Here is a 13,856-nt window from a genome sequence, read left to right as displayed (position 1 = left end):
TGGCCAGACCACGCGGCCTTTCTTGGGACGTAATGCTTCTCAGATAGTTTAATGAGCTTCAGGTTTGAGAAGGAGTGCTCACAAGATGCCACTGTAACCGGTATGGTAAGAAACAGCATGCATGCAGTGCAGATATTGGGGAAAACTCGAAGAGAGAAAGTACTTATCAACCATTAAAAGTGACGATATTTCCAGTATTGCTGATGTCTTAGCGAGTTCGAGTTTGATTCATGATCGAAATGAAAGAAGTTGGTATGGTAGAGAGGGTGACAAGCTGAAAATCTGTTAGTTTTGTGTTTGGACAAAGTCTTGTGTCTCCACAACGGTCGGTAGTACATATTTTAAATCACATTTTTTAGAGCTAACTTAGAAAGAGTTATTATTATAATTTTTTGTACTTGTTTTTGGGCGGTCGCGGCTTATATAAAAAAAGTGGATATATTGGGTATTAATTTCTGATTTAGGGTTGAGAAACTACAGAGGCTGTAACACAAAGTGGTCATATCCATGCCCTTATATGGTCATTTCAATACGGCACTGCTAGGATTAAAACCAAAGTTACTAGCGGTAGGGTACCCGGCGGGTGTGAGCTGGCTAGTAGAAAGGTGCCGGCTAGTCCTTTAACTCGTTTGTCATGATTCATTAGGCTTACTGTTTTATTTTATTTTATGAGTATTTTGAACACAACAATTAAAAAATGTTCACATATTTTATTTGTCCCTTTTGAAATGCGAGTGGGCCCTGGAGCAGCTGCACCACCTGCACTTATGATAGCTACACGATATCTATAGATACACGATGATGCTCACAAGAGAAATTCTCTTTCTCTCTTCAAAGAAATGCATTCCCCAGGTGTTTTGTGACCGACAATGATGTGTGAATCAAAATATGAAAACAAACGGGAATATGTTTAAAAATGCGATGCTGTGATACTGACAATACAGGATACAGCAATGGCAAAGTAATGCAACCCTATAACCTGCAAAAAATATTGAAATATCACTATGCCTAGAAATCAAATTTATTGGGAATGAGACACAAAATGTGTTTTAGAAACATCAACTCTAAATGGACTTTGGGTCATTGTTTCACTGTACTACTGCCAGAATGAATAGGATTTGCCCAGGAGCAGTCTGGATAGAAGCAACACTGTGTTTTGTGGCCTCACTTTAAACCTCTCAGCTCTTTTATTTGTTGGCTCCCCTTTTTGCGTCTCTTTTTTTCTCTGCAGTCCTCCGACACCTGCCCTGCGGCACGTCACATTGTTTCTTGTTGTTTCTGGCCAATCTGAAGTAATTGATCACCAAAAAAAAGATCTTATTGGGGTTATTCCAGGTTACCGTGGTCTGAGCAGTGTAGGGGTTAAGGTCGTGCACACACGGGACCTCTGGTTTCCTGCCTGCACTTGCATGTGGCTTGGGGCAGTGCCTGCTGCTGCAGAGAGAGAGAAAGAGAGAGAGAGAGAACCTGGCCTTATCCCAGGTGGCAGACAGGCACACTATGTTATTAAGACCCAGAGATCACAGATCCTTGATCTTCCAGCAAGGCCCCTAATTAGTCCCTAGCATGAGAATTAAATGGCATTCCACTTCAGTAGAGGCTTAAAAAAAAAAAAAAAAAAAAAAGAAATGCTGCTTCCAACTTTATTACTTAATCTCCCCCATCAACTTTTTTTTTTTTTTTTTATGATCATGGTCGAAACTTTTGGCATCTGAGTAACTGCAGTCCAGCACCTTTTATCCATCAGCCTACCTTGTCAACATGCCCTTATGGTGCTTAACTACAATCGCTCTTGTGTGCAAATTTGGAAAGCTAACTAATTACTTTTTCAGCAAGCTGGACTATGTGCTCTTTGGCTAAGTTTGTGCAGCTGATTTGCCTATTAGGCATGTTTGATAAAAAGTTGTTACTACAACAGATTTGTATTATTATTACTTTGTTTGTTTATATATATATATATATATATATATATATATATATATATATATATATATATATATATATACACACAGATTAATGCATATACTTTCTCAACTGTTTTGAAATAAAGGGTAATTGTAGTTGCATACCAATGTAATTGAATAAAATAGAAGGACAAATTATTTTTTGACTGGATAAAATTATGTCTAATAATAAAACAAAAGACACCAAGTATTAGAATGTTACCAAAACTGCAAATGTAAACACTAACCCTGTCATCAATCCTCTTCCATCCTACGCTGCTCAGTATGAATGAATGCGTTTATTTATTGCACTATTCCACTTCAGCACTAACAGGAAAAATATGAGGTTTTATTGGCATGTTATCCATCTCAAGTCATCTTGGTTTAAAGCAGAGCATGAAAATCAGTAATTTAAAGAGCTTGGAATAGGGGGTGGTATCCTGAGAAGTTCCTACCATGGAGTTTATAATCTATAATAAATGGCGGTGCTTGTTTAAGTACAGTTTCATGTTTATTTATTTATGTGTGTTATGGATCGCCAGTACCACACTGGCAGGGTTATGGGTTTGAGAACAGCCAATAAGATGTTCTGACTTCCACGTGACCATTCTCATATACAATGTTTTATTTGTCCTCTTCTCACTTAGCTTAAAGCGATTCTGATTTGAAACCATCAACAACTTGTGGTTATTTTGATAGATATTTACACAGCCATTGAGGCGCCCATAGTTATGCAGGGCATACATCATTGTGTTTTAAGCACGGCCTCAATGAAAACGTTCTTCTTTGTTGGTAAGTACTTCATTGCTTAAAATGAATGCATTCCGATAGAATTTGTAACAAACGAGCACTTGATGTTTGCATTTATGCCAAACACGTTTAACAAATTTTTAACAAGGAACACTGGCGACAAGCCAAACTCCTAGAGGGACAGACCAAGAATGCTGTAAATTTAAACAACTTTTAGTTTTTTTTTTCCTTTTTTTCCTTCTTTCATCCAAGCAAAAAAAAAAGTTTTCATAATTAAAAATACAGACTGTATTTATTTATAGCAATTAGAAATGCTGTCTGTTTTTTTTTTTTTTTTTTTTTTATTGAGGCGTATGCTGTAGAAATAACTTCTTTCCTCATAAGTCCAGCCTCAGTGGTTGCAACATGATTCCATGCACCCTTCTTGTATACAATCTGAAGATTGCCCTCACTCACTGGAGCAGAATTGTGAGGGGTTGTTTTGTAACGGGGGTAAATAATATTCTAACCTCTCAATGTGACGCTGTGTGTAAAGCCATAGTATTAAAACTTCATACTATAAGAAGCATGCCTACACGCTCTTGTCGACGGCTTCTCTTCCAGCTACAGTTTTGAATGTGATGTCGTAGCTTTAATCATATTCATAAACACATAGATGCACAGGGGGAACAATCGGGCACTATTGAACACAAACTCTGATTGAGAACCATTCTCGTGTCGGGAGCAGAGGTTGAGAATAGTATGACTTGGTTTTGTTCAGTCTGAATATTTCACATGGACCACTCTTCCCCCAGTCTGTCATACACGAAGACAGTAGCTACAGGGTCTGGAGTGGTGAGTTGTTCAACGTCATTCACTTCGCAACCAGAAAACAAAGTACTGTAAATGAAATAACTGATTTTTTTCTACAGGACATAATGTTTTCCATTTGAATGGATGTCTGTCCTCAATCATCTAATGTTTTCCACCGAATTGTATTCATTTAATTCAGACTGTATAGGTGTATCCCTATACAGTCCACCAGCTTCCCTGTTGTTCATACTGTAAGCACCTCTGTTGTATGGTGAAAGCAATTGCATGCATCTGTGGAACAGTGCGTACCAAGTCCTGAAAAGGTTACTGGGGTTTTGCAGCTAAACATTTGTTTATCTCCAATGCGTTCACAGCAGTTGTTGGTTCATGTCCTGCACTGAAAACATTCAGGAACAATTTGAACCGTGGTGTGAACATGGTATCAGGTAATCACTTCTAATTGTGCATTCAAATCAAGCACTGCTGAACCAGCTTGAGGTTGAAGAAACGATTAATTTAGTTCCAAGTCATATTTTGGAGTTATTACTTTTGTCGTAATCTGATCGCATTAAAAACAATTGAACAAATGATAAAGCAAAATGTTGGGACTTTGATCGCGATGACCATAAAGTGGGGGGCTACTTGAGCTGGATTTCAAAAGATGACAAGTCGTGATACGACCATTTAGTTGTGGAATTTAGGGAGCAGTTGCCTGCTGGGTCCTCCGTACTTAATACTATAGCTATGCTGGAAACTCATTTCCTAGCGATAAAAATCTATTCTGTTTCTTTCTTCTTCCCTCGATTTCCCTTATTACCCCCATCAGTTGTTGGCTTTTTCTACAGGTGCCATGTGTAACAGGTTAGGAAAGGGCAGTGCTGGCCTTTTTTGATCTGGGTATCTGTTCTGGTATTGAGAGCACAGGTTTTCAACATTTGGTCAACACATGGGCCATGATCTGCTGAAACCCAGAAACAGCATACATTTTTACTGCTGTTACTACCCAGGGAGGCTTTACCCCCTTCTACTCAGTCAGGGTCCAGTTTTATCAATCTCCTTTCTAATGAGTAATATGAAGTTAAGATGCCACTGGGAATCCAACACTTGAGAAGCTAAGGGGTAATAACTGCAGGAGTATTAAAAAGTAGGTTTGTTACTTTATGCCTTTGGCGCCTATATTGCTAAATATCAAATGTCTACATTGCTGAGTTGGTTTAAAAAAAATAACGAGATCACAAAGAATAAAGGCAATGAAAAAGTGTCAACTAACTTTCAGTTTATTTTAGCCTCACTGAAGATCTAATAATTAACAAACAGCAACGGAAACACTGTATCCCTGATGGAACTTGTCATTGTAAAACAGCCAAATATGCAATGCATGTTTACTGGATGTATATTTTCAGAAGAACACTTGTTATAATACAAGAAAATTATATGTATATAAAAAATTATATAGCAACCTTTAAGTTTACATTTGCCGAAGGCTAAAACATCTTGGTGTCCGTTTCTATTTTGTTTTGATTTCCTATGAAAACTTTTCTTTGCACTTTGTGAAAGCCAAGTCAGAGCAATGATTGAAGGCATGCTATATATTCTGCATCCTGGGGTGTATTTTGAATGTCAAAAATATCCCTTTGGCATCTATTTAAAATCTTTTTGAATAACTAAAAAAAAAAAAAAAAAATCTTAAATGAATTCTCTTGATTTTAAATAAGTTCCCCTTGATTTTACATGTCGTTATTGGAATGTAAAATCACAATTGTCTTACTTGTGAGGTCCATTATAAAAGTTTCCCGTAGTGAAAGCACAGCAAAGCGTAATAAAGCAAAGCATAGGTAAGCATTGCAAAGAGGTATGGTTAAACATATTAAAAAAGAATGGCAAAACATGGTAAACTATGTTAAATGCATAGTATCACCATGGCAAAAGGTTTATAAGGAGTAAACATATATAACAGGTAATCTACTGGTGAGGGGGGGGAAAGTGTATGGACAGAAAATACTGCAGCCTTCATCTCTTACTGTTTTGTGATAACTCTTTGTTAAGATACTAATATAATACTATTTTCATAAAAATGTATTTATAATAGAATGTGTATGTACATTGATGTACTACCATTATGAAACTTTTATTCCAGTTTTCCAGAAACAAAAACTGATCCGAACCTCCCTTTTTGTATTAGACTTTGGTTTTGTTTGAGGGCTGTTACTGTGCTTCGGTCCCTGGCAGTACAGTACAGTATCTGTGACCTGGGCCTCCTTTTGTGTTCACAGCTGACAGAAGATCTGGAGAAGGAAGAGAAGAAGAATGCAGCACTGCAGGACTGTACTGACAGCCTGCTTCAGCGCATCGCAGACGTGTACCCTGACATCCTGGAGCAGGTCATCAAGACTCTGGAGGAAGAGTGTTAAAGAAAGGCATGGAGCAATTCCGCACATTCTCCGTACTCGCATCTGGCATGCCTTAATGGGAACGTGTGGGGAGGCACACTTGGTCCCTTGCTTTGCCACGTGTTAACTCACCTGTGTCATCCGACTTTCAGAACAAATCTGCAAAAACTATGCACACCTTGTATAACTATTGCCAACTCTTTCATAATTCTGGGGTCATACATGCATAGTGTTGCATCTATGTTTAGATTGCGCTCCCCCCCCGCCCACCCCCCCCCCCCCCCCCGGTGTAATGTTAATAGAGCCATGTGTCATTTCCTAAGAACACACGCTAAAGAAGTGTCTCCTCATACCGTTTAAGCTCCTGCTAGAAGGTTTCTTCTTCAGCTTCAATCTGGACAAATCCTCCATAGTGTTGCTGCAGCTTTGTCGGGGGAAGAAAAGGGTTGAAAACATAATATTTTAAAAGCCATGGTTTAACCCTGTCATCAGGAAGCATTGTTATCTATGCAGAACCCTTTGTGCATTCATAATAAAGTGCTGATGAAACAGTTAGCATTTAGTTATGCTATTCTAAGCACAGATGTCAATGGTTTACAAGTGTTTCAATGAAGTGTTTTATATGGAACAAAGAAAATGATGATCCCCCAAGCCACAGTTGTCTTCCTATGTCCTGTTGACAGCTTGTCTTATACTCCTGCATCAGCGCTGGTCAAGATGGAAATTATCTCTTCAAGTTTCTGAATGCCATACTGAGAGAACGACAAGCGATATTTAACAAAGCTCATCTTTAGAGACAGTTGACTAAAATTATCCCTCTGAACAAAGTGGCATGTGCCTCAAAAATCTATATTTGGTCAAAAATGTACAACAACAAAAAAAATGTAATGTAATACATTTTTTGTAAAAATAAAAATAAAAAATATGCCTGCAAAAACTCCATAAAAGCAGTCTAAATTTGGTAAATGGTTGATACATTTACCATATGTCAGAAATAAAATCCCACAGAGTACCATCTCTGAAGTTTATAAATGAACTGTAAAGCTAATGGCTAAGACTTTACCACATCCTGGAAGTAAAGGAATCCTGCAGCTTCATACAGATACTGTACTGCTATGGTCTGGCAAACACGTGCAACGTCTTGTAATCGTGTTTCTAAATCATCTTTGCACCCCACTAAATAAGGACTGAGAGTGGGAGTGTGGAAGAAATCATTTTTAAAACAAAAAGGCATGCGGGAGGCAGAGGGTGAGGGGAATTAAATTGATCTAACTGTGGGTGGGCTATTTTTTTTATTCTGTGGTGTGGTGATAAAAATAAATACATACATACAAAATTTAAAATAGACTTCCTGAACATTCTTGACTTTGAGAAGCGCCATTTTGTTTACAAGGGTGGTGGTGGTGGTGGTGGTGTCGGTGGTTCTGATGTAAATATTAGTGCTGTCAGTGTCTGAGCCAGTCATATTGGACAAAAGAAAACTGTTCCCACGTATGTTGTATAAGTGCTTCTCTGTGACCATGTCGTTCAAGGCGAGGTGGTCTTCAGCTCCACCTGACTGGCTGTCGAAAGCAAAGCAGGACCACGGTATAACTTTTGTTAAACATCAAAGTTGTATGGAGATTATTTAGCACAGCTGACAAATATTGCACTCGTGAACAAGGACAGTGAAAAACAGATTTATTACAAACTTCTTTGGTGTCACAGTACAGGTGACAGTCTGGGTCCACTCCACTGTGTCAGCGTTTATAGATAGAGTTACCATGTCACTCCATGTACACCAGGACAGTTCAGGCTTTTCCACTCACACCCCAATGCATTCTGGTAAGTGTAGTCCTGCTGTGAAAGGCACCTGACAGGTCAAATGTACCAGAATCCATTGTGATATGAGTTGAAAAGCCTGTCCCAAACTGGCCTAGAGTCCACAGAGTCATATGGTAACCCTACTTGTAGAGAAAGAGAAAGTAGCTCTAAATCATTTTCATTGTTTTGTTTTTTGGGTTTTTTTTACTGTACCTTTACAATTTGAATGATGTCGGCAACCATTCTGCATGGTTCTTATTGCAATGGCTCTTATACTTTTTTGATAATCTGTGTTTAAGGTGCTTTGAGCTGCTCTTCGGTTTTATTAATTGCAATGAGAACCACACAGTGTGCTTGCTAACATAGAAAGATAACTAAAACAAGATTAAGTAAGAAAAAGAAAAACTCTGAAAATGCCATTTGAAGTTTGTATTTAATTCTTTAACGTCACCATTTAATACTTGAAGTAGGGATTCCCTACCATCTGAATCTATTGTATAGTAGAAAAATGTAACGTAGACAGCAGTGTGCAGGTGTTAGTTTCATTTTATGTAATGTGCCAATTTTGGAGCAGTTGTTACGTTGGGTAAGTCATCTTTTCTCAACACTAAGTGACACCATTTGATCGTTGTAAATCGTGATTTGGCGTTCAAAATGAGAACCCTTCGGAGATTGCTTGTCCTACTAAATGGAATTTTTTAAAAACAGCTATTCTGAGTGTGTTTTATTGTATGGATTTCAGAACATTTCCATGTGGTATTCTAAAATATTAAACACTGTGACGAATTGAAAGACTTAATGTTGGTCCACCACAAGTACTGTTCTCCCCCTTTATAAGCCGGCCCTTTATACTGCGGAACAGGTTATAAGGCGGTACAGTCATGGCTCCCATTTGACCCCTAATGCCATTACACTAGCACTAGTATTCTCGTTATAAGGCGGAACACAAACAGCACGGTCTCTTAACTATGGCTGCCGACTACAGCGTTATAAAGGGGGAGCACTGTATTTTATTTTATTAAAACAATTCTTCTGTTTTTTTATTTTTTTCTTTTCCGTATTTTAAACCGATTTAATAATATTTGGTTTGGAATTCTGCCACTTATTCTGTCTATAATTTGATTGTACAGTAACGATTTTTTTGTATTTAATAAGATATGTGTATCCGGTGTGCACGTCTCTGCTAATTGACTTTCATCTGAAAGTGGGGTCATTTTCCTTTATAAACAGTGTTTATTGAACAGACCTCAAACATGTTGACTTGAGGTACATCAGCATTGTAATGTGTAGAGTGGTGTTTGAATGTGATATGCTGCAACCATGGGTCAGTATTTCTTGGTGTATCTTTAGACCCTCAGTTGATAGTGCTTCTTGTAAAAAAATAAAATAAATAAAGATCTTCAAATGTGTGGCATGTTTTGGGTTGTGTTATTGAATCTATGGTAAGGAATGTGATATGGTACTAAGAAGCCACAACAATTGGGCATGTAATAGCCAGTTACTGTAACACTATGTCTAGTAGATGTGTGAAACGAAAGGTATCTAGAACTCCAGACATTGTTACTGTATGTATCAGAATAGTTAGTGTTGGTCAGCTTGTTTATATTCATTCAATAAAGGTGACTTTCTTTCTGAACTGTCTGGTGAGTTTTTGTCTTAGTGTGTCGGTTCTTCCAAAGACATCAATCTATTCATGTCACTGAACAAACCCCCCCCCCCCCCCCCCCAGGAACGGATCTCGTTCCCATTGATCTCCAGAGACAGATTTTCAATAGCAATTGGCTATCCATGTGACATTAATCAGGTTTTATCACGTTTGAAGAAAAGTCATCTATATATGTTCCAGGAAGAATATGGAACGCCTACCAAAAAAGGGAGCACAGATGCTGGCCTTTTTTTCCAGAATGTGGCCATTACAAGGTTGATAACAGATCGTTTAGTTAATGATGTTACAATGGACTGATTTCTCCGCTGCTGCTACTGTTGTGTGCAATATAGGTATTTCAATGCTGCCCCAATGCATAAATCACAAATCATAATTAATTGCACTTGTTTATCATCAGACCTAACTACAAGAAACTGCCCTCGATTTGGGAAATGAGAACAGGTTCCCCAGCACTATTACTAGATCAAAAGATTAAGCCAATGGACAATATATTTTGCAATTCAGTTCAACATCCTGCTGGTGATACGGGGTCTAGTTACCATGCAGAAAGGTCATATAGAAGCTTAATAATTCATTTCAATTTGTAGGAGATTTTGAATCCATTGGCCAAAGGTTTTTATTTTATAAAAGTGTTCATTTTCATTTGCACGACTGCCTTATGTTAGGTAATCCATAACTCAATCATTATATATAATGTAGTACTAAAAAAGCCAGTGATCAGTGATGCTTTGATGAAGGTCTTACTAATAGGTCTTGGGAGTTACAGTGTCTTTCTATTCACTTACACCATGGAAACCTTGAGTTTCTTTAAAATTGCTTTTTCTCAGCAGCTTTTAAACACGTTGGGAGGTAATATATAAAATAAACATTTTGTCAGGTAATAATATATTTGCCATCATCAATGTGTTCCGTTCACTTCTGTCGAATATGAACAGACGGAGATGACACTAAGATACATTTGCAAGAGGATGTGTGCATTCTACTTCCCCTTAGTAATCCTATTAGAAATAACCAATTAGTTACAGGTGCTTTGTAAAACATGAAGGCAGGATAATAAACTCACTGGCATGCAATGCAAGGGACATGGCTAAATATCAGCAAACAGAAATGTATGGAATATGAAACGATCTGTCTTCTCATCTAAGTGCATCGTGATATCGAATGAGATTATTTAAGTGCAAAGAAGCTTACCTAAAGGTTAAGAATGAGTTGAGCAGTTCATCTTTTGATGTTTGAAACACAAGATGAAACAGCTCTGATCTCTTGCCTTGATATACGATAATGCTTTTGTATGCCTTTCAACCACGTATATAGAATAACAGCTCTTCTACCTAAATTTGAAAGGTGTACAAAAGTGGATCGTATCGATTATATACCCAAGACTCTCCAAGATAACCTACTTGGCATGATGCAGAAAATGTTGTTCAGAAGGAGATGTTAATGCACTTTAAAAAAAAAATCTTTTGTGTATTAATCACTGTGCATTAGAGCAGCTAATACAAATGTTGCAGGGATGTGATAAATATGTCAAAATCAATGGTACTTGATGAGGTGACATTTTGTTTAGATACCTGTTGCGTTTGTTTTATTCTGGAAGAAACCAAGCATGACATCTGTCCTCATGTGTCTAGCAACCTCCTGGCCTCTGCATAGCAGCCCTGTTCACTGGGGGTGTGGAAGTGCAGATGGCAATCTTGTGAGGATCAGTCAGAACTGAGGCAGGATGGGGAAGTCATTTGTCCTTGAGGTCATGACTGGTCGTTGTGTTTAACTCTTATTACACAACCCCTCGTTGGATGCCAGGTTCAGAACAACCGGATATCGCACAGAAAAGAATAAGAGGTAACACTTTAAACTAATGGCTGCAAATTCATAATGAATTCCGGATGAATCCCACAGGACTAACACCTGAATATATTCTGCACTTCCTCTGAGTTCTGAAGGCATTCATTTTGAATTCAGCCCTGTTAATTCATGTGGATTGAGTTACCTGTGTTCATTCTGCGCTCCTTTCTAATACATTAAGTTGGTCGCATGTAGAAGGCATGCATTCATGCATGAATTAACACTTCTCATGAATAATGCCCTTAATAATAAATGTGTGTTTCTAATAACATTATGACTACGGGTAAGCATGGGTCTTCTTTCTTTCTTCAGGAGGAGGTGGTCTTCGCTGTTATGAGTGAGGCAGGTCTACAGCGTATCATGTCCCAAAATATCAAAAAGTTATGTTTGGTAAAATAGCCAAAAACAAAAACAAGAGACACGTTTCCAAAATTGAATAATAATAATATATATGTTTAATCAAATAGCTAAACATTTTTATGTTATATATATATATATATATATATATATATATATATATATATATATATATATATATATATATATATATAAATGTTTAGCTATTTGATTATGTATAGCTTTAATTATATGTTTTATTTTACGGTTAAAAAATATTGACCATAATTGTAGGGCATGATGACGTTTGTAAGTGCACAGTATTGGCACAACACATTAATATATATATATATATATATATATATATATATATATATATATATATATATATATATATATATATATATATATATATATATATATATAACCTTCCAACTTGGCAAATGGTAACCTATATATATATTACCGGTCGAGAATCGCGGATGACATGATGTTTTGAAGCACTTGACTATATTCAACATAAGAGGCGTCAATTCGAATCAGGTAAACATGTCTTTAAAAGTGTTACACGCTATTGAACCGGGCGTATATTTGGCTTGTTCACTGCACACTGTTCCCTGTTGATGTCCTCTCTAAATGGCATAATTAGTTGCCTGTAGAGCTTGTACAATATGAGCGCAGTGCTTGCGAAACAAAACGAACGTTTTCAGCCATAAATAATATATCTGAGTTGAAAGGGGGAGCTGTGGCAATAGCCGGTGGCACTTTATTGGGTTATTTTAGGTAATAGAGGGTCTTGTTTTTGTTACGGACTGATCCGCCCATTTTTACAATTTGACCCAATTCCTCCTAATTCGGATGGTTAGAGGAAAGACCTTTGACACGATACTAGCTATTTCTAAAGGGTATAATTGAAGAAGCACCTTAAAACTAACACAACCTTTTTTATAATCAATATCCTGTGTTTTGAAAGGTCTATCGAGCCTATGAAGCAGAACTATATATATATATATATATATATATATATATATATATATATATATTAGCTCAGAGCCAGCTGCCCTTATATATATATGTATATATATATATATATATATATATATATATATATATATATATATATATATATATATATAAAATGTTTAAATGTAAAATCGTTTAAATGATGCAATATGTTTGCTATGTTGTTGAAGATAACATTTCTTTAGAATAAGCGCAATTTGTTTCATTTTACATTTTATTTTTAACTTCATAGAACGTAATTGCCGATCGATCAGATAAAGAATGGGTCTTCTATAATTTTACACGTGTTTTTCAGGTTATGTGTATTTATACAAAACATATACAACCGTGTGTAAAAAGCTTAGCTCTGGTGCTTACTGCTTACCAAACAGTGAGCAAATTATTGAAAAACGAGCAGTAATATTATATAAGTGATAAAAAAAAATGGCAAAATGGTTATTTTAGTATACGTTCGATTTCACGTATAGGACTTTGTTTTTAAAAAAGGCAGCTTTGTATTCGATGCACAAAATTACATAAAATACATAAACACACATGTGAGGCCGTAAGATTAGAAGTTGGGTAAAGATGACATAATGCATGTTTCAATTATTATTTACAAAAATAAAGCATTTCCTAACTTACAGTAGCCTATGTAAAGCCGTTTTGGAACCAGAAAACGAAAGTTAATATTGATCGGTGCAGGCTACTCTAGCACAATCTAACATGTTTTCTGTATTTCATAAAGCTGCCGGATCTGAGCTAATATATTTGGAGAATGTCCCATTAGACAAAACATGTATGTTTAGGGCTATGACATTTAATAATAATAATAATAATAATAATAATAATAATAATAATAATAATAATAATAATAATAATAATAATAATAATAATAATTCAGAAGCACGGGAAAGTGTATATATATATATATATATATATATATATATATATATATATATATATATATATATATATAATTTAATGTATTATTTTATTTAAATGTCCCGTTTGCGTTCACATTCTGACAAACATGTCGACCTTATGAATGTGGTAAGGTACAGCTGGAATGATAGTTGTCGAGTTTATTTATTATATATACTCCACTGACATTAAGCAGGTGAAATACAATGTGTTCAAATGCACAGGTATAACTGGATGCAGTAAGACGTTTGCATCGTGTGTTTTTAAAATGCGTATTATTATTATTATTATTATTATTATTATTATTATTATTATTATTAATTCTGCCCTTCATTTTAATGCAAATACATATACAGTCCCGGTATTCGTATGGACAATCCCTCCAACTAGCATCACCTGCTTTTT

At 36.3% G+C, this 13,856-nt stretch overlaps 1 protein-coding gene across 10 annotated transcripts in view; it reads left to right on the top strand.

Annotated features, from left to right (window-relative positions):
- LOC117412450 (ERC protein 2) overlaps positions 1-9,069 on the top strand; it is a 256,504-nt gene extending 247,435 nt beyond the window's left edge. For 9 of the 10 annotated variants that reach the window (XM_058999907.1, XM_058999908.1, XM_058999903.1 and 6 more), the window contains one exon: positions 5,759-9,069. In XM_058999907.1, coding sequence (XP_058855890.1) covers positions 5,759-5,896 — 138 coding nt within the window. In that variant the 3' untranslated portion in view covers positions 5,897-9,069. The remainder of the gene's footprint in view (positions 1-5,758) is intronic. The other variant, XM_058999905.1, reaches the window with a different exon arrangement.
- Positions 9,070-13,856: the final 4,787 nt, after the last annotated feature.

This window comes from Acipenser ruthenus, chromosome 25 (genome assembly GCF_902713425.1).
Source record: "Acipenser ruthenus chromosome 25, fAciRut3.2 maternal haplotype, whole genome shotgun sequence".
NCBI classification, from domain to species: domain Eukaryota; kingdom Metazoa; phylum Chordata; class Actinopteri; order Acipenseriformes; family Acipenseridae; genus Acipenser; species Acipenser ruthenus.
Note: the sequence above shows the minus strand (reverse complement) of the source record. Positions and strands in the feature narration are given on the sequence as shown.